The sequence below is a fragment of the Psittacula echo genome, assembly GCF_963264785.1.
Source record: "Psittacula echo genome assembly, chromosome: 3".
Taxonomy (NCBI): domain Eukaryota; kingdom Metazoa; phylum Chordata; class Aves; order Psittaciformes; family Psittacidae; genus Psittacula; species Psittacula echo.
Window position 1 is genome coordinate 104,669,663 of NC_137736.1, and position 19,718 is coordinate 104,689,380.

The 19,718-nt window shown below is 41.4% G+C and overlaps 1 protein-coding gene across 5 annotated transcripts in view; it reads left to right on the forward strand.

Annotated features, from left to right (window-relative positions):
* The window catches only part of STARD13 (StAR related lipid transfer domain containing 13), a gene marked incomplete at both ends in the record, with an annotated part of 256,349 nt that overhangs the window by 196,158 nt on the left and 40,473 nt on the right, over positions 1 to 19,718 (forward strand). For all 5 annotated transcript variants that reach the window (XM_080612400.1, XM_080612401.1, XM_080612404.1 and 2 more), the window contains one exon: positions 19,491 to 19,562. In XM_080612400.1, coding sequence (XP_080468526.1) covers positions 19,491 to 19,562 — 72 coding nt within the window. The remainder of the gene's footprint in view (positions 1 to 19,490; positions 19,563 to 19,718) is intronic.

A 19,718-nucleotide genomic window follows, 5' to 3' on the forward strand; every position in this document is an offset into this window, starting at 1 on the left:
TGTCCTACTGAAAGGTGTTTTATAAAAACAGCCACTCTGCTGAAACCCTTACCATTGTGTGAAACAGAGCTAAGGCTGCTGACCCAGCCTTAGCTCTGATTCTCCTGGCTGCTCTTGGTTTGAGAGAACCATACAGAGTCTTTCCCACGTAGATTTTAGGTGTAGGAATACACTTCTGGTTGGAATTTCCTTTCTGAAGTCTGTTGAGAATTCAAATAGGAGCCAGATGAGTTTTTTCTTGTTCATTTAGAAGAAAGAATGCAAAACATCATGAGAAACTTAAAATCTCCAGCACTCCCTGAAAGTCATCACCACAATAACATTTTCCTGAAAAAGTTCTTTCCAGGGGGATTTGAGCGTGCAGGTGATAAGAGTTCATGATGTTTTTCTACCCCTGATGAAGAAAGGATAGATTGATAAACAATGAATGAAGAAAATGCTTTCAAATACATTCGACAAATATTAGCTTTATAAACTCAGTTTTGAGGCTACTTTTAGCAATTGGCTAGGAGTTTAATGAAAGCCCCAGCTCTGTTCCCCAAATCAGAGTCAGCCAATTGAGCATCACAGCTATAATTTTCACCTTGTGGCAGTGTTGCCTTCACTGCACATCCTACAGTGCGGGTAAACCAGCAGAGTCCAGGCTGGTTTGTTTGGGTTATTGTTTGTCTTTAAAGGTGAAGCTCTACTAGAAAATAAGGAACTGTCATTTTCAATATAGCAGTTTGATTCTTTAGTAGTAGGTGAGCTTTCAAAGCATAGCACTGTGGCCAGAGGATACTACAGGTCCTGGGTTTCCAACTACAATTACAGTGTAAAAAGCCACTGCAAAATATAGCACATCTCCTTGATCAAGATGCCTTTATCGTACATTCAATTTCAACCAGTGGCTTCAGAGCAACATGTGGGCTCTTAAGATGGTTTATTTAAAATCTTTAACTTCTATTTTGCTGAGATTTCATTGTCAGATTTAGACTTCTCCTAGGTGTTTTTACAGTGAAATCCATGAGAGACCATCTTTTGTAGTCAACTGCCTGCTTTCTGCTTCTGTCTGGAGAATAACTTACCATCCTTCTGGCATATCTGAGGCTAGATCCTGCCAAAATCTGGAAGTGAAATAAACCATCAAAAAAAATGTCACATTCTTAAAAGTGCAGACCAAGGTCAAGTCTAGAAAAAGGCTAGACTTGGAAAATAAAGTACTTTGCCTTTTCCTTCAAAGCATACACAACCAATTTTCAGTTTTTGTGTTTATCTGTATATCCCATTACAGTAGCACCAGACAGCCGAAAATGGCTCTTGTCCTCAGCGCATACATTCGTTCTGCTGGTCTTGAGTGGACATAAAGCCAGAACAGCCCCTGGATCCTCCTCTTTGTGGAGCACATCTGTAGATGGGGAAGGGCCTCAAGCTGATCCCAGAGGCAGCACAGCAGCCAGCAGGGAACTTCCAGCTGGAATGGGTCCAAGTTCTGCCTGTGCCCCTGGGTACGTCTCCTGCCTCTTGTTGGAGGTAATGTCCAAAGGAGGGAGGTGTCCTTGCACACTCCTTCTGGGCAAGGGCAGCTGCTGTTGTTCAGGGATTTATTTTCCCAAAGACCAAATGGAAATCGTGCACAACAAACTGAACCTCAGACAAGGTTATGAATAGCAGCCATCTCTCATCTCTCCTCTAAACAGGGTATTTTAATGCTCTGCAGAATTACAGTGTGAGGCACGCTGCCTTCTATCTCCTTAATCCTATGTAAATTTACTTCTAACAGCTACTGCCAAAATACAGTATGGCACTTGCACAGCACATGCTTCTTCAGCGGTAAGCACAAAGCGGCTTCTGTTCAGAAGGAATATGTTGCAAGCCCATGAGTGACACATTGTGAGTGCTGAAGGTTATGAAACATATTCTGAAACGGAGCAAGCCATAAACACTTCATTTTTCAGAAACAGTCACATTACTTCTGTCATTTTCCTTGGCAATGTATGTATGCAGACCTTGGTGCATCCACGTAGCACACGTTGAACAACCACCAAGTGCTAAACCAGTCGTGTGCCAGCAGCGCTTCAGGGTTCAGATGAAATATTTCAAATATGCACTTCCACACTCTTCTCAGTTTTTATAAAACCCCATGATCTTTATGTGTTTATTTTTACTTCACTAGCCTCTCTCTTGGACCAAACTGACCTCAAACTATAGCATGGAGTTACCTTCATTGATATCCAAGCGCTCTCTAAATGATCATGAATCAGGACATGGCCTAGGGTAACTCATAAGTTCCAGTGGGAAATATTTGCTGTAAGGGCAAGTGTCTTGTGTCTTCCTATGGCCAGATGCTCCTGTGAAGTAAATACATCTAGAGATCAGACAATACCTGGATCAAATCCTTAACACCACCAAGAAAACCTCTCCTTTTTGATATCCAGGCAGTCTGACTGTTGAAGTTGTAAAGGAAGGAAAACTACATCATTCAAAGTAGCTATGTGGTCCTCATATACTTGGAGCATATTTATGAGAGAGTACACTCTTCAACATATTGATTCTCACAAGTTTCGTTCCTGTGGAAGGAAGAACACTTTTTTGTTAACTGAAGTGTAAGTGTTAAGTGATGAGTCTCATTTCCCACCAGAAGTCTAGCTGAGCGAGGAATTAGTCATTTACTTTCCAAATATCTAGCTGGTAGCACTGTCTAGTGACTAAACCATCTTTGCCCACAGTCAGGCAAATAATGATTCAGGTGGGTGGGAATGTGCTCTCCAGCAGTCAGAGCAAAGGAACTCCATCCATGAGATGGCAACTGAAACTGTCCAGCTGATTTCCCATCAACTATTAGAAGATTAAGAAATATCTGAAATTCGGCCAGTGAGTTAGGAAGTGCCAGGGACTGTATTTCACTGACATTTGCAGAGCCAACCCTTCTGTATTCCCTCCTATTACTCAGCTAGAGGCACTGACATGAAAATAGTAGGTGTGTGCTTTGGTAGCTTTGGTGTCTCCTCACAGATCCACTCTCCTGTACCGGCAGTGAGCAGGCACTGGTAGGTCTCCAGCCTTCCTGTTGTCTTCTTCCAGGGTAATATATGCCACATAACTGAAGGGCAGACTCTAGCTTTATAGAGTGATAACTGCAAGCATCTAACTTACCTAAGCTCTTTCATGCTATTTGATAAAAGAGCAATTTGTGCCTTTCCTGCTTGTAGCTAAAAATAACAGTAAAAAAAGTATAAAGCGTTGTTAGTCCTGGGTGGTGCATTAATTAGTTCTTTGCTACCTCTGCTTTATTGCTGGCAATTATTATTGTTGAGTAATTACAGGGTTCCTATGAATCTGGCTTCCATTTGCTCTGTGGTGTAACACCGGTAAGGAAATGAGAAGTGTCAGTACTATGGATACCCAGTGTTATTTCTGCCATAGGAGAATTTTGTATTATTTGAAACAGTTATTTTGTATGATGGTTTTAATAGCTGGAAACAGACCTCGGTGAGCTACAGAGTGGAAAACCGGTATTTTCACTACATTAAAAGTCTGTTCTCTACTTGAAGGAGCACATAAAACCCCCACGGCCTTCTATAAAAAATGTACGGAAAGGAAACTAGAGACTTCAGCCAAAATTCTAAAAATAATAACTGTACCAACATAGCCAAGTTGTCTGTTCCTTCCTCCCTTCAGTATGAACGAATAAATGTTTACGTACAGCTATCATGTAGGAACTGCTTTAGCCTGGTTTCTGTGTGTTGCTCTGTAGCCATATGGACTTCAGCTTTCATTGCAAAGGGGAATGAACAAAAAAATCCAATGATTTGCGAGAGAAAAAATCCTGGAAGGATTTTAGGTCAGATATCCAAAACATTTTAGTTCATTGCTAAAACTGTTTGCTCTGTAATCTTCCCTTTGGGTTTTCAAAGTGTGTTGAGATGTGGATGTGCCAAAGTGTATACAAAATGTCTGCAGCCACCTGGTAGTAGAAGGCAGGATTGGTTGAGTCAGAATTAAAGGTGCCTGAAAAGGCAAATGAGAGTTAAGTACCTCAAGTATCTCCAAAGATTTGATCCCTACCAGTTAGGAAACTTAAATATCCTTAAAATCTGGACTTTGTGTTTACCACTTCGATATCAAAAGTTATTTGTATCTGTTCAGTAAAATTAATCAAAATTTCCACCATGATGGAAACTGTCTGAACAGCTGTTTGAAGAGTAGCTCCACTGCTACTGTAAAAAAGAACCTTTAATTTGACTTTCCCACATTTAGTACTGTTTTTGTGTTAGAGGCACTTTCATAAAAAGGGTGCCTTTGTGAAGACATAGTGAGGAAAGATTTTCTTTTTTTAGTAAGCAAGTAATTGTTTCCTTTAATCTCTTTGTTTTTCTCATGATTCTATAAAGATCATCATACAGTCATGTAATTACTGGCTCTGGACTAGATCAGACTGAAACACACACTAGTGTGACTCCACTGTTTGTATGGCACTGCACAGTCAAAATAAAGGGTAAAATTTAGTTTGCAATAACATCTTTACATCAACAGATGCTATTTCTTCAATCACTGAAATAATTTTAAAATGCAGTAGAACATCACATCTGACACTGACATAGGATCAATCCAACTCCATAAAGGAAGATGGACCAAGTTCAGAATATCCAGTTAAAGAAAATAATATTTGTGCTTAGTATCAATTTTCTGATTTTTCATTTCTTAGTCATAAGAAGACATCCTGGCAGCTTTCATTAGGAATATTCTTGTAGTAAATATCTGGCAAAAAGTGTTAAAAACAAATATGGGTGTTTGATGTTTAATCCTCTCTGAAATAGTAATAATAAAAAAGTACATACCCACAAATCATGTAAACCTTCATTTTATAAATTATTTTCCACTACAGTCTCAAGGCATGATGAAATGTTAATAATGTTGGTATACTTCAATGATAGGAATTACGATATGGCTAGGAATCAGAAAAAGTCATCTAGGTTTGTAGGTAAAGTTCTTGCCTGTACTTTCAGGATAATGCCAATCCTCCTGTTACTGGATTTTACATAGATGACACCTTCTTCCAAACTGTGTGAACAAGTGATATTCTGCTGTTTGAGGTTTCAGGTTTTTTTAAGAAGAAATAGGCAGGACATCTTTTTCAGCTGGCCCTTTTATGGAAAGAGCTATTAAGGAAACAGTGGGATCTAAAGGCATATGTGCTTGTAGTGTTAATCAGCTGATAACGGGCAGGTGATACTGTAAGACCAGTTGGGAGCTCAGCACTTTGCATTGCATCCACTGTGTACAAGCCATGGATTCGGACCTCTGTCTTAAATATTTGAACTCTTCTGTATGTGCTGTATCTTATCCATGTTTCTTGCACTACAAATTACTCATCTCACGTAGAACTCCAAAAGACAGTGCTTTAATCTTAACTTATGATAAACAAGAACTAAGAAGTCTTTTTTATTAATACATCAAAGTATTATCTCCAAAAGGAGTTAGTTTCATATTAATGTGCAGTGCTTATATAAACTCACAGCATGAAGACCACCTTGGATGGGTAGAGATTCTCTGAAGTATATCTGATTGCCCACTTGTAATTTGAACATCTACAGCACATGAAGGGTATAATCAAAGAATAATTAATATGTTGATAACAAATTACATTTTGTTCTACTTATCTTCATAATTTAGAGAGAAAGTTTACAATGACAACATCTATCTTTTGGGGTATTGTTTATATTTTCACTCAAATTAGAACATGAAGCATTCTCCTGCATTCCATAGTGCCTTTCATCTGACGAGCTCCAATTACTGTCTGACCAATTAATTTCAGTACCGCACACATGCAAACCACTTTGGGTATTGTGGAAAAAACTAAGAGAGGCATTGAAGTCTGAAACTTGACCTTTGGGTTAGGACACTGAGCTTGAAAACCCTGACTTAGAGAGACATTAAATCTCTGACTTTAATTGGAGTTATGAGTTACCCATGAGGGCTGAAACTAATGCTCATACGAGTACAACATCCTCTTGGGAGACCCCTGAATGTCAGGCCACTCCAGAGACCTTCTGCATCTTGTATGCTGCTTGAATTCAAGCTGTCTGCAAATCTCCCCTGGCTTGCAAGAGGTAACATTTTTCAAAACCTTGCAAGGATGGAGGGTAGCTGCAAGCTGCATGTAGTGGGGTCCATCCGCTGCATCCAAATTCAAACCAGATCTCAAGGGCAAAGTACCAGACAAAACACCTTGTACCATTTGTGTGCACTGAAGAAACATACCTTGTATATAGATTGAAGAATTTACTGCTCCTGTAATTAAAATATTAGCAGTCTAATCAAAGAGTTACTTCAGATACAAATAACACTTAGACTTCCAAGTATAAAGTCATGGCAAGTTTCCAGTGGTGGCACTGTCTGCACTGACACACTCCCTATTAGTCATACCTCTTACTGGTGTTATGCTTACCCTTTCTATGACTCTTTGGGTCCTAAAATCGTAGGTGCTAGTAGAAAAGGGGTGTAGAGGGGAGCTTACAGCAAGTCTTCATCTGAAATTCTCTACTAGGAGAAGTATTATGTTCCTGGTGGAGATATTTTCCTCCTCACTATTGATCAGTTTAGGGTTATTTTTTTACATTTCCTGAAATAGTCTCATATCTACAGAATGGTTGAGGTAGGAAAGGATGTCTGGAGGTCATCTTGTCAGTGCCCCTGCTGAATCAGGGTGATCCACAGCCATCTGCCGAGGACCATATCCAGATGGCTTTTGATTATCTCCAAGGATGAAGCCTCCACCACCTCTCTGAGCAACATGTACCATACCAGTGCTCAGTCACCTTCACAATAAAAGTTTTTCCTGATGTTCACACAGAGCCTCCTGTGTTTCAGTGTGTGCCCATTGCCTGTCACTGGGCACCGCTGAGAAGATCCTGGCTCTACCTTCTTTGCACTCTCCCTTCAGTTATTTATACACATAGATGGGATTTTCCGAATGCTTCTCTTCCCCAGGCTGAACAGTCCTAGCTCTCTCAGTCTCTCCTCATCTGCCAGATGTTCCAGTCCCTTAAATATCTTTGTAGGGCTGTGCTGGCCTCACTCCAGTGACTCTGTATCTTAATTTTACTGGGGAGTCCAGAACTGGACCTGCTACATCAGATATGTCCTCACCCATGCAGAGAAGAGGGGCAGGATCACCTCCCCTGACATTCTGGCAACAGTCCTGCTAATGCAGCCCAGCATGATGTCTGCTTCCCTTGACAGAAGCGCACATTGCTGCCTCATGTTCACGCTGGTGTCCACCAGACCCTCAGTTCCTTTCCTGCAAAGCTGCTTTGCAGCCTGTGGGCCACTCACTCTTTCACTCTTTAAAAATAGTAACCCCATAGATGATATAGAACATGAATGTGTTACATGAATATATAACAAGAATAAGTACATATAACTACAATGTTTCAATGGCTGCTTATTAATTATATCTTGTAGTTATGGAACTATCAATGGTACGTTGTAAAAATCACTTTATAGAACATCTGGGTTCCAAGTGAGCATACACTTGAAGATTTTCTAAATGCCAGCTGGACTCAGTATTTCCTTTTCCAATATGAGTTTGACAGCTATTTTGGTCTTCAGGCCACTCTGGTTCATAATACATAGAAGTTTAGATGCCACCTAGATCTCTTAACTTGGGAACAAAGGCAAAAACTCATTAAATAAGAGTCTGCTTTCAAAATTTGGCCTGTAGTAACTCTCTGAGTCACCAGAAGTTTTGGAATAGATCCCAAGGGATGGAATTGTTACCCCTTCTTTACCTATTTGACAATGTTCCTTCCACATTAAAAATACAATGCATTTTATATTGCAGCCCTTAAAGACTCACATTTTCCGGACCTTTATCCAAACACATTTTTCAGTGGACATACAGTGCTCACGTATCAAAGCTCTGTTAATGCTCAAGTCAGCTGTGCTCAGCTTTTGAATGGCAGGCCAAATAGGTGGGGAGGGCAGCATGGTGCTGAAGAATGAGTGGGTGGTACCCTGTCCTCCAAGTCTGTGCTGAGCCAAGACTCATGCGGGCCATCAGAAGGCAAGAAAAGGAACATAAATCCTAATGTGGAAGGGGAAGGATGTGAAGGGAACTCTTAATCACTTCTGCCCATTAGCAACACCAGAATATTTTTCCTAAGATTAAAGGGAGGAGAGCCTAGTGCCCTTGTCAGCTCCCAATATATACATATTATTTAAATTTTATCTATGTCATAAATCCCGTTAGTGGTTTCAGCTGGATAAAGTATTCTCCTTATTTCTTGTCATAAACTGCTGCAGTGTTCTTTTACGCAGCTGCCACATTTCATCCTAATGCAGCTGCATTTCACCCAGGGATGAAGCAATTCCTATATATAACTTTTGCATCAGTTTTTATAATCATTTGAAGTGCTACAAGATGAGATGTGGGATGCAAGCTATTGTTTTATTAGTGTCATCCCAAAGTGCTGCATTGCACAAATCAATTGTGAGCTAAGAAGAAAAGTGGTTTAAAAGTGATACGTGAAAACAGGTTGAGATTTGGGGGGTCAGGAGGGATTTAAAATCCTGTTTCAGGAATTTAAAAGGAAAATGACGAAAAAAAAGAGGAAACAAACTGGTGTGGAGTAAGGTTGTATAAACTGAGTGGACATGTGAGGCGTTGGGTAGCAAAGATGTCAGAGAAATGAATGGCAGAGAGTTAGTTTTAAGTGACTTTGGAGTGGAAGGTACAGAAAGAAAAGGAGAAAGGGAAACCAGCAGTAAATAGAAAGGATCATGAGAAAAAGCAGCAACCAAAGAAATCAAGAGGACACTGAAAGGAAGATTCTCTTGGATTTATCACATAGCTGAGCTGTATGACATGGAAGTGGCTTTTCAGCATCAGTTGGCACTATGTTTTTGCGAAGTTATTAATGTTAGGTCTGAGACTTTCAAATGTTAAGACAAGTTGGTGTCCAAATCTCATTGCATTCTCATGGTTAGGTGCCCAGTTGTACTGAACACCCTCTACCTCAGCAAAGGGAGTTATTAAGAAGTCTACATAAGGAATAATTCTTTGGGAAACTGATTTTGTGCCAAAGACTTTTAGGAGCAGTGATGGCAGCCTGAAAGAGTGGCTGATTACTCTGAACAGGGAGTTGCTCAGGTTATTTCTTGCTCCTGAGGTCTTTATGTATCCTTGTGTCTCTACTGACAGTTGTGCTGGCTGCTTCAATAAAGTCACCTCTCAGCTTAAAGAGCTTTTGGAGTTACAGCACCTTGCACAAAGGTCTCTCCTACACTGTAAACTGTTAGTGATTTCCTTGTTGTGATGTTAGTTGCATTCCTACCTTCATGTTATTAGCATGAGGAAAACCATTGTGTTGTACACCTATCTCTGACAAGATAAAAAGAATTCATATAGACACTGTTCCCAGACCTGTAAAGTGTCATGCCTCCTGAACCTGCTATAAATCTCAGATGTACCAGTTTTGCCAGTATTGATTTAGGAAAACAATTCATCATAATCCCTTCAACCAAAAGGAACTAATGTTCCTAACACCTTGCTGGAATAATACACCTTTCTTCTTGTGAAATGCAACCTTACTCCAAATAAAAGGCTGATAAGAAGTCTCCCAGCCGGGCTGGGTAGAATTTGGTTGTAGTAGGGAACAAAATAATTGTCATAGTGGTTGAAAGAAATATTTCTTATTGTCCCAGACTATGTCTGAGCAATAGAAATATCAGTAGCTCAGAAGGAAAAGCTATATAAGGGGCCATCTAACCAGGAAAAAATAGTTTTATAGCACTGTCTTTTGTTTGTTTTCATTTATTCCATTCTTTAGAACCATTTTCCAAATCTGTGGTGGTAGCAGTGAGTAGACATAACACTCCAGCTCCTGATCCCAGTGTCCTTTGACAACGAATTTTATAGATTTTATTTTAAAAAGTACTTTATCAGTTGCCTTCATTCTTTTTCATTCCTCCCTTTTCCTTAATCTTCCTGTCTTTGTGCTGTAACATAGAGCGAATAGAAGTTCCCAATTTGCTATTTTTCTACTACCCTTGATTTTGCATCCTTTTATCATAGCCCCTCTTTATTCATTTGTTCCCCAAGGTAAACAGTCTCAATCTTTTCATCTCTTAGCAAATGAGATTTTTTTTTTCATGTACATAAATAATCACGCTTTTCACTTTCAACCTTTCTAAGAAGTCAGAGCATGAACGGACATCATCTGACTATTATTCATCAAGTGTAAATAATTACGCATAAAGAAACTACTCATGATCTTGAAAGGATCTTTTTCTATTGACATTTGATTGTATTCAGCCACAGTAGTTTAAAAAGTCCATATTTTATTGTATTATTTCTAGTATCACAATATTCAGCAAAAGCTTAAGGTCTATTAAAATAACACTTTGACACCTTTATTTGTTCCTTGCTTGCAAAACATAACCTTGCCTCTAATAGTAATTATATGGCATAATATAAAATAATTCCAATGAAATTCCACTTTTCAAAAGCCTTATTATCAGGATTTATTGAAGAGTATGCACCATATTGTAGTAAAATCATATAAATTCATGCTTATGGCTTATTTTATTTATGATATATTTGCACTATAAATGGTAATTTTATGGGTGCATGGTACAATAACCCTTGCGTTATTATTGGAATTCTTCTGGAAAAATCCTACAGAGTGGAAAGGAATGGGGTAAACTATTAAACCTCTACCTGAAAGCATTCCCTTAAATGGAGTTCTCAGGAAATTATGCTAAAAGGCTAAATGATTTTAGAGGCACTGATATCTTTTGCAGAAAAAACTTATGCCATCCTACAAATAAAACTTTAGAATTTTCCCTTTTAAAGAATTCCAGTGCATACGATGCAACACGAAGGGTTACAGAAAATTGTATCTCTGTAAAAGCATATGGGGCTTTTTCTTTAGGGAATCTGAGAAGTTTTGTATTTTTCCATGACCTACACCAACATGCTTGCAGTAGTGAAGCAAGATGATAATGTAGCAGTTAAGGTGTTAACCTGCCCTTTGCAAGCTGTAGGTTACAGAATCATATAATGGTTAGTGTTGGAAATGGCCTTAATATTGTCTCATTCTGACCTCTCTTGAAGGAAAGACTAAGACAAGAACCAAAAGTTAATGTAAAGCATAGCAATAGATTAACCACCTGCAAACCTTGTGAGCTGTAGCCAAGCTGTTACTCTACTACCAAATGCTTGCAAGAGACCTTTTCTACCTGAGAGATAGTCTTGGGATGGCCACTGGAGCTCACTGATGTGGCTGCACAGTAAAATATACTCCTTTCCATTGACTTTCATCATCCTTTCCATTGTCTTTTCATCAATTCTCCAGGATACAGGGGGAGACCTTAAAAAAGATAGGAGGATTGGACAAGTTAATAAATGGTTAAAAGGATGGTGCCATAGTCAGGGGTTTGGGTGTTTTGAATACAGGAACCAAGTTAGTAGGCCAGGTCTACTGGGGCCTGGTAGAGCTGATCTGACAAAGAAGAGGAAGAGTGGTTTTGGTAGGAGGCTTGTCAGAATGGTCAAGGTTTCTTTAAACTAGATGTGTTGGGGAGGGGGGCATCGTTCCATCCCAACACACCCAGTCAGTTGCCAGCACCTATAATAAATGCTCGGAGCAATGTAGAGATGTTCCAGCCGCTCCAGCCAATGAGCCAGCTTCATTTGGAGCTCGGCTCATATGCCTCTATACAAACGCCCATAGCATGGGGAACAAACAAGAGGAATTAGAGATGCGTGCACGACTACGGGAGTATGACATAGTAGGCATCACAGAAACATGGTGGGATGGCTCCCATGACTGTAGTGTTCGAATGGAAGGTTACAAGCTCTTTAGAAAAGACAGGCCTGGCAGGCGGGGAGGGGGAGTTGCTATTTTTGTTAGGGATAGGCTGGAGAGTATGGAACTGTGTCTGGGGACGTGTGAGCAGTCGACAGAGAGTTTGTGGGTGAAGGTTAAAGGGAGAGCAACGATGGGGGACATTATTGTGGGGATCTGTTACAGACCGCCTGATCAAGAGGAATATGTGGATGAAATGCTCTATAGGCAGATAGGAACAGCCTCACGCTCACAGGCCCTTGTTCTCATGGGAGACTTCAACCACCCTGACATCTGTTGGAGGGATGGTATGGCCTGGCACAAGCAATCCAGGAGGTTCCTTGATTGTGTGGAAGACAACTTCCTTCTGCAAGTAATGGAGCAGCCAACAAGGAGAGGTGCCATGCTTGATCTCGTGCTCACCAACAGGAAAGGGCTCGTTGGAAATGTGACGCTCCAGGGCAGCGTTGGTTGCAGTGACCACGAGATGGTCGAATTCGAGATCCTTGGGACAGTGAGAAGAGCGTGCAGCAAGCTCATTGCCCTGGGCTTCTTCAGGAAAGCAGACTTTGGCCTCTTCAGGAACCTGCTTAGTAAGGTTCCATGGGACACAGCCCTAGAGGGCAGGGGGGCCCAAGATTGTTGGTTCTTATTCAAGGATCACCTGCTCCAAGCTCAGGAGTGTTGCATCCCAACTAGAAGGAAGTGCAGCAGGAGGGCCAGGAAACCTCCTTGGATGGATAAGGAGCTGCTCAGGAAAATTCAAAGGAAAAGAGAGGCTTATAGAAGGTGGAAGCAGGGACAGGCGGCCTGGGAAGAATACAGGGATGTTGTCCGGGAAGCTAGGGACCAGGTGAAGAAGGCTAGGGCCCAGTTAGAATTGAACTTGGCTAGGGATGTTAAGGATAATAGGAAGGGATTCTATAGGTACGTAGCGAGTAAAAGACAGACTAGGGACATCGTAGGCCCCCTTCGGAAGATATCGGGAGAACTGGCTACCCAGGATTTGGAGAAGGCTGAGGTTCTTAATGACTTCTTTGCCTCAGTCTTCACTGGCAAAGTCTCTGACTGCAGCACCCAAGTGTTGGAAGGCAAACGCAGGAACTGTGAGAATGAGGACCCTAGGCCCACTGTAGGAGAGGATCTGGTTCGAGACCATCTTAAAAACCTGAACGTGCACAAGTCCATGGGAGCTGACGAAATCCATCCGCGGGTCCTGAAGGAGCTGGCAAATGAAGTTGCTAAGCCACTGTCCATTATATTTGAAAAATCATGGCAGTCAGGTGAAGTTCCCGATGACTGGAAAAAGGGAAATATAACCCCCATTTTCAAGAAGGGGAAAATGGATGACCTGGGGAATTACAGACCAGTCAGTCTCACCTCTGTGCCAGGCAAAATCTTGGAGCAGATTCTCCTGGAAGGCATGCTAAAGCACATGAAAAACAATAAGGTGCTTGGTGACAGCCAGCATGGCTTCACTAAAGGGAAATCCTGCCTGACCAATTTGGGGGCCTTCTATGATGGGGCTACAGAACTGATGGACAGGGGTAGAGCAGTTGACGTCATCTACCTGGACTTGTGCAAAGCGTTTGACACTGTCCCACACAACATCCTTGTCTCTCAATTGGAGAGACATCAATTTGATGGGTGGACCACTCGGTGGATAAAGAACTGGCTGGATGGCCGCACGCAGAGAGTTGTGGTCAATGGCTCAATGTCCGGCTGGAGACCGGTAACGAGAAGAGAAGAGGAGAGAGAAGAGAGAAAAGGAGAAGAGAAGAAGAGAAGAGAAGAGAAGAGAAGAGAAGAGAAGAGAAGAGAAGAGAAGAGAAGAGAAGAGAAGAGAAGAGAAAAGAGAAGAAGAGAAGGCTGCGTGGAGGCCTCATAGCAGCCTTCCAAGTATCTGAAGGGGGCCTACAAGGATGCTGGGGAGGGACTCTTCATTAGGGACTGTAGTGACAGGACAAGGGGTAACGGGTTCAAACTTAAACAGGGGAAGTTTAGATTGGATATAAGGAAGAAGTTTTTTACTGTGAGGGTGGTGAGGCACTGGAATGGGTTGTCCAGGGAAGTTGTGAATGCTCCATCCCTGGCGGTGTTCAAGGCCAAGTTGGATGAGGCCTTGGGTGACATGGTTTAGTGTGAGGTGTCCTTGCCCATGGCAGGGGGGTTGGAACTAGATGATCTCAAGGTCCTTTCCAACCCTAACTATTCTATGATTCTATGACTTGAATAATCGTTTTCACCAACATCCCCAGATATTTTAAGTCTGGTAAATTGATTTAAGTGATGAACAATATAGGGGGAATAAAAAAGTGAGCATAAATAGTGATTTGTTACAGACAGTTGAAAATAAAGATTATCGCATAAAGTTGGCATCAACACAATGGAGGGGTACCTTATTTATTCTAGTTGCTATTTCTTTCACTACATTGTGCAAAATTATATCTAAAACTTAAATTAAAAATACAGTTTAAAAAAAGAGAGAAACACCAAAACAAGAGATAGAAGAGACAGAGAGAGTGGCAGAAAGGCAGAATCAAGATGAAATGCTGATGTCTAGACAGGAAAAGGGAAAGGTGTCTAGTACCTAGGTCTTAGCACCAATATTTGTGGACAGTGATTAGAAAGTCCCAAGCTAGAAAATTGATTTCTTACATGATTTTCTTTTGACATAGCAGTTTCCTCCAGATAACCTTTTAGACAGTTCTCCTGCATTCTTTTGTAGGAGGAAAGATTGTCACAGTGGTTTGGTTTTCTTGGGCTTGTTAAAATGCAGATAAAGTGGACTAAACAGGACCTGTAGAGCTTGTTAATCCAACAGTAGACCATTCCTGGTTTTGCAGAGTTAGTTTTCTGCCATCTTAGAGGGTTGAGCTAGATCTCTGAAGGGTTAGCCAGGATTTGGCATGGCAGGAAGGGAAGCAAGAGAAGGAGGCAGCTGGTGCAGGGTAGGATGTCCCCTTTGGTGGCAGCTGACTACTAGAGTCTTCCTCTGGTGTTGAGCACCGTCAAAGCAGTTTGTGAAGAATGAGAGAAGGTGTTGGAAGAGAGAGAAAGATGGCAAGTAACTGTCTCCATTTTAGCCCCAGAATAGCCAGAATACCCCCATGATCTGTGGGAGAAAAGCTCAAACCTGCTTAACACTAGAGACAGACTCAAAGCTGCGTCCCAGCTGTGCTCTGAACATTTGTCACACTTCCTGGTGAACCTCACTTTCCTTATTTCACTTTACTTGCATACTAAATAAATTAAAAAATGGATCAGAGATTTGCACTTCAATCTCTACTGTGCGATATAAGCTTTGAGCTACTATGTCAGTGTCTCTGATAAACATTTAATTTAATACACAGTGGGACAGGTCTAGGAGAAAAGATTGACAACCCCATGGTGTGGGGGGAAATGGCTTGGCTGATCAAAGAGGTGTGTGACAAGGTTTTAATTCGCTGCTTGCATATGGGCACAGAAAGGTTTTGCTGAAATTGGGGCAATTTCTGGGGGACCTCAGGGTGCAAGGAAGGTCAGCAGCAATGCCTGTGCACAGGGGACTTTGGGCATAACTCCTGGGAAGAGCTGGTAGATGAGGGGGATATGGAGGCCATGAGATCTCCTCAGAAATGTGGCTGGAGGGCTTTTGCGTATGTGGATCTCAATAATGCTCTACTGGTAGAAAAGTGAAATGGCAAAATAAATTTGTTTCCTTTCAAGCTTCAACTAAATACTGAAAACAAACCCCTGAGAATTCACGTACTGTGAGACATACTGATGCTTGTCAATATTTGTGGCTGAATTATTATCTAGCCTTAATAATTAATGGTTGGCATTAACTGCTGCCCTAGCAAGTGGAAAGCAGTAGGTAAACTATCCCTGTTTTTCCATCAGCAGAGCAGGGCACTTAGTGCATAAGGACAAACCCACCATCAGGTGTGCTGGGGTGAACAGTGTTTCGGTCCCACCAAGGGAGATGCTGCTCGTGGTGGTGGTGTCTCACTGTGCTTCCTGCCAGCCTTCACTGCAAAAGTATGAGCCATGTCCCCCCTAAAATCACTCTTCTCAGAGTGACAGCCCTTCTCTGTGCTGTTAACAAGCTTCCCTGAAACCACCTGGGAACACATGTAGTTTTCCAGGTCCTTTAGGGTCGCACCAAGACAGCGCAGCTGCTGCGGGCTGGTTCAGAACCCCGCATTAGCCTGGACACATGAACAGAACTGGACCAATACTGCCAAAAGTATTCCTGCAACCCTTCATTGACAGCTTCAGCAAGGTCTTTCTTTTTTTTTCAGTGAGGTAATGTGCTCATCCCTCCTCAAAGAAGTCTTCACTGATGTTTAACACCAAGTAACAAAAAGCAAATATTAGAGTATGTACACAGAAAGGGAAGGTTAAACTGAGTATCTCAAATTATGTTTTAAGCATTACAATATCCAGTAATGAAAGCATCTGTATTGCATTTTGAACTATAACTTCAATTACATGCCCAGAGCGAGATAATAGAAATCACCTTTAGTGTCTGCTGAGGAGTAAGTCCTTGGCTGTGCATTTTCACCAAAATTGTAGGAGCAGCCAAGAGGGGAATGGCTGGAACAGGTGCCTTTAGCCACTGGAAATACACCTGTATGAGTAAAGTCATATTTTTGTCTGGGCCAGCAGCACACTGCACTTCTCTCCTTCAGCTGGCCTCTGAATAAAACCAGAATGGAAAGAGAGATATGGGAAGAAACTGGGCACTGATATATGTCCGAGACCCAGTATCCCAAAAGCTGACTTAGCAAACCTTATTTAAGGCTGAATCAGTTTGTTTAAGATGATCATTCAGAAAATGAGAGTACTCCCCATAGATGCCTTCATGGAGGAGATAAAGTTTTGAATGCAGAAGTTAATCAGTGAGTCGTTTTTGAAGGGTTGCAGTATGCTTACAAACTTTAGTATGCTTATTAAAAAATACCTAAAACCGAACCAAACCAAACCACCACAAAAACAAAACGCCAAAAAGGTCGAGATTTACTTGCTTGGTTATTCCATGTGATTATTCACCCACTGCAACCTGATAATTTTTACATCTCAGTTGAGCTTCATGAAGATTCCACAGCAAGCTTCTCCGAGCAGCCAACTGCAAAAAACATTGAAATATGATAAGCATATAAGAGCATTAAATGGTAGCATTCTCTATCACCCACAGCCTCTGTTAGTTGTGCTTCCAGGCCAGATGAAGCTAGAATGTACATACAGCTGTTCTGAGTTGTAAAATACATTTTGAAATGGGATTGATTCATCTGTGTTTCTTGAGATTGAATTAAGCAAAAGAAAAAAGTATAAAGACTTGTCTTTTTTCCAAGCACTTAATAAAAATATTCAGTCTCACTGGAACATAATAGAGATGTGCTTTCAGCACACAGATGTGCAGTAGTGAGAGCCATGGTTTTTGTAAGCCACTCATTCTTTTGTGCAGTGTTAAGAACTGAATGTACTTTCATACTCCTTTTTTTGGCCTTGACGTGAACTAATGTCAAAGCAAATGAAGACCTGGTGGTGAATCCTTTTCAGCACTGCTAATGATTGCAGCCATTGCAGAGCTGTTACTGGCTGTCTAATCATCTTTGGGATTTCATCAATATCAGGCTTTTGATATGTAGACCTTGTATTCCAAATTTTTATTTCTGCAACAAAACTTGCTCGCATGACTCAGTATTTGGCGGTTCAGAAAGGTGAGTGGGTCACATACTGCGGAGTATATTCAAAGCAAGCTTTATGATGAGCTTCAGTGGGTAAAGTCATTAAAAGTATGAGTGATCTGAACAGAATTACATGGGGAAAAATTCACGCCAGTATTTCCTATCTGTAAAAATGCATTTTAGTAGAAAACAGATTTACAACTGGATTTTTTTTGCATGCAAGGCAGACCATGCAGAAAAGCAACTGATCCTGATTTTCTTTTTCCAGTTCCATCACTTGCTTTATATTTAGGGTTTAGCATTATGGCTGCCTAGATTTTACAACCACAAATATTCCAAAACCCTTGACTGGTTCATTCAGGTTGAATAATAAATAACATAAAATGTCTGTTTTCTTCAACACTTGCATACTTTGTTTTGCAAATGCAAGAGGTGCAGATATGTGTTTTGACTTTGATCTTGTAAACCAAAACTGTTTAAGTGGTAGATCCTGATCTGGATCTGGGCAACAAGGAGATGTTGCCCAGGTTTTCCCAGAAACCCACGTTTATCTGGGTGAGCCTCTATTTTCAGTTGTTCCTCCAGTTGCTCTGGGAGCAGCTGCACATGCAGGCAGTGCGGGCACTGGGCAGAGCCGGACCTGGCACATTGCTTTCCATAATACGAGCCCATGGAGCTTGGTAAAAATTGAGGTACGCCACTGTCAACATACATCGGTCATCTCAGAGGTTGGGCACAGAACCGTGTGTGTGACTGCTGGACTGCTCAAAGCCTGTTTCACTAGAGACGTTTCAAACTATATCCTGTGTTTTTTGTGTAGCTGACATTTATTTACTACTGCTTTAGTAACTGCACAAGGTGCATTTGCCTCTCCTATGCAAAAAGCTTTAGGTTTTATCAGTCCCCTCTTGAACATGAGTTTCTTCTGTTCCCTCATGCTCACATATCACAACTGTAACTTTCAAAGTGAAGAGGGACTATTCTGTTGTTTAGCTGATGATTCCCACACCTCTTCTATAGGGAAGGTTGCATCTTACCCAGCAAAAGCTCTTTGAGAGGGGAAACATAGTAAAACATCAGCTGTGTCCATGCTTTTAAAGAGTGGAGAGTGGGCAAGATGATGCAGACTGATTCCTCTCCTCACTGCTTAATACAAGCCTTCTCAATAAAAGATTTCTCTTGATAGGCAACTGAAACAGCCCAAAACAGACCTGGAAGTGAATTAAAATTAAAGAGTGAGTGGTCTGGGATCCAGTGCTTGAAGCTACTGCCTGTATCTATTTTATTTAGCTGCACAGCCATAGCTGTAGCTGTTTATTCTCTCTCTATTAGCAGCCACAGGAGAAAAGTATTGTCAGTAGTTGATTTATCTCACCTATTTTAGACAATACTTCAAGTTGAAATGAATCACCCTTCGGAAGTATCTGTCTTTCTATTGCCTGTGGAGGGAGTCTGCATAATGGAGTTCAGATGGCTAAAGGTAGGAATAGGAAGGCACATCCTACCTGTGCAATTGTCCCTTCAGTAACATAAGACTTTCACTGGGGTTTTCCTGGCAGAGCTTTCAGTGGCTTTCACATGGGGCTTTTCTCTGCAAGAAGTGTCAGAGCAGGAAAAAACACAATGCATGCTCCCTATCACCCCATTCCCACTCTGCTTCATCTTCACCTCTCCCCAGCAACTTACTCTTGGGAGGGGATAAAACACAGGACCACAAACCTGGCTGAGCAGTTTCTCCTGCTGTGGAGATGATTAACACTTCATCCTGGTCACCAAGCAGCTATGCAAACCCCAGGGTCCTGTGGACGCAGGTGGATTTGTTTGAGAGACTATTTTGTTTTCTGATGTTATAAAGAAATACTTCAGAGTGGTGACAGGGTTTTTAAGCAACAAACAGCTAGTATCAAGTCTCTGTTATACTCTTGTAATTAACTTCTAATGCAAAGTAACAAAATGGAACTTCTTTCTCTTTTCTCTTTCTGTTCAGAAATCGAAGCAAAGGAAGCGTGTGACTGGCTACGTGCAGCTGGATTTCCCCAATATGCTCAGTTCTATGAGGGTAAGTAGATTTTTATCCTCTTTGCACGGTATTGAAAGTGCACTGGGTTCTTGCCAGCAGAGCTTGCAGTTGGCCAGCTCTACGTTTGACTGAGTTATGGTCATGGCTGGCTGCTTCACAAAGCCTTAGCTTCTGGACTCATACCAGTGCCTAAAG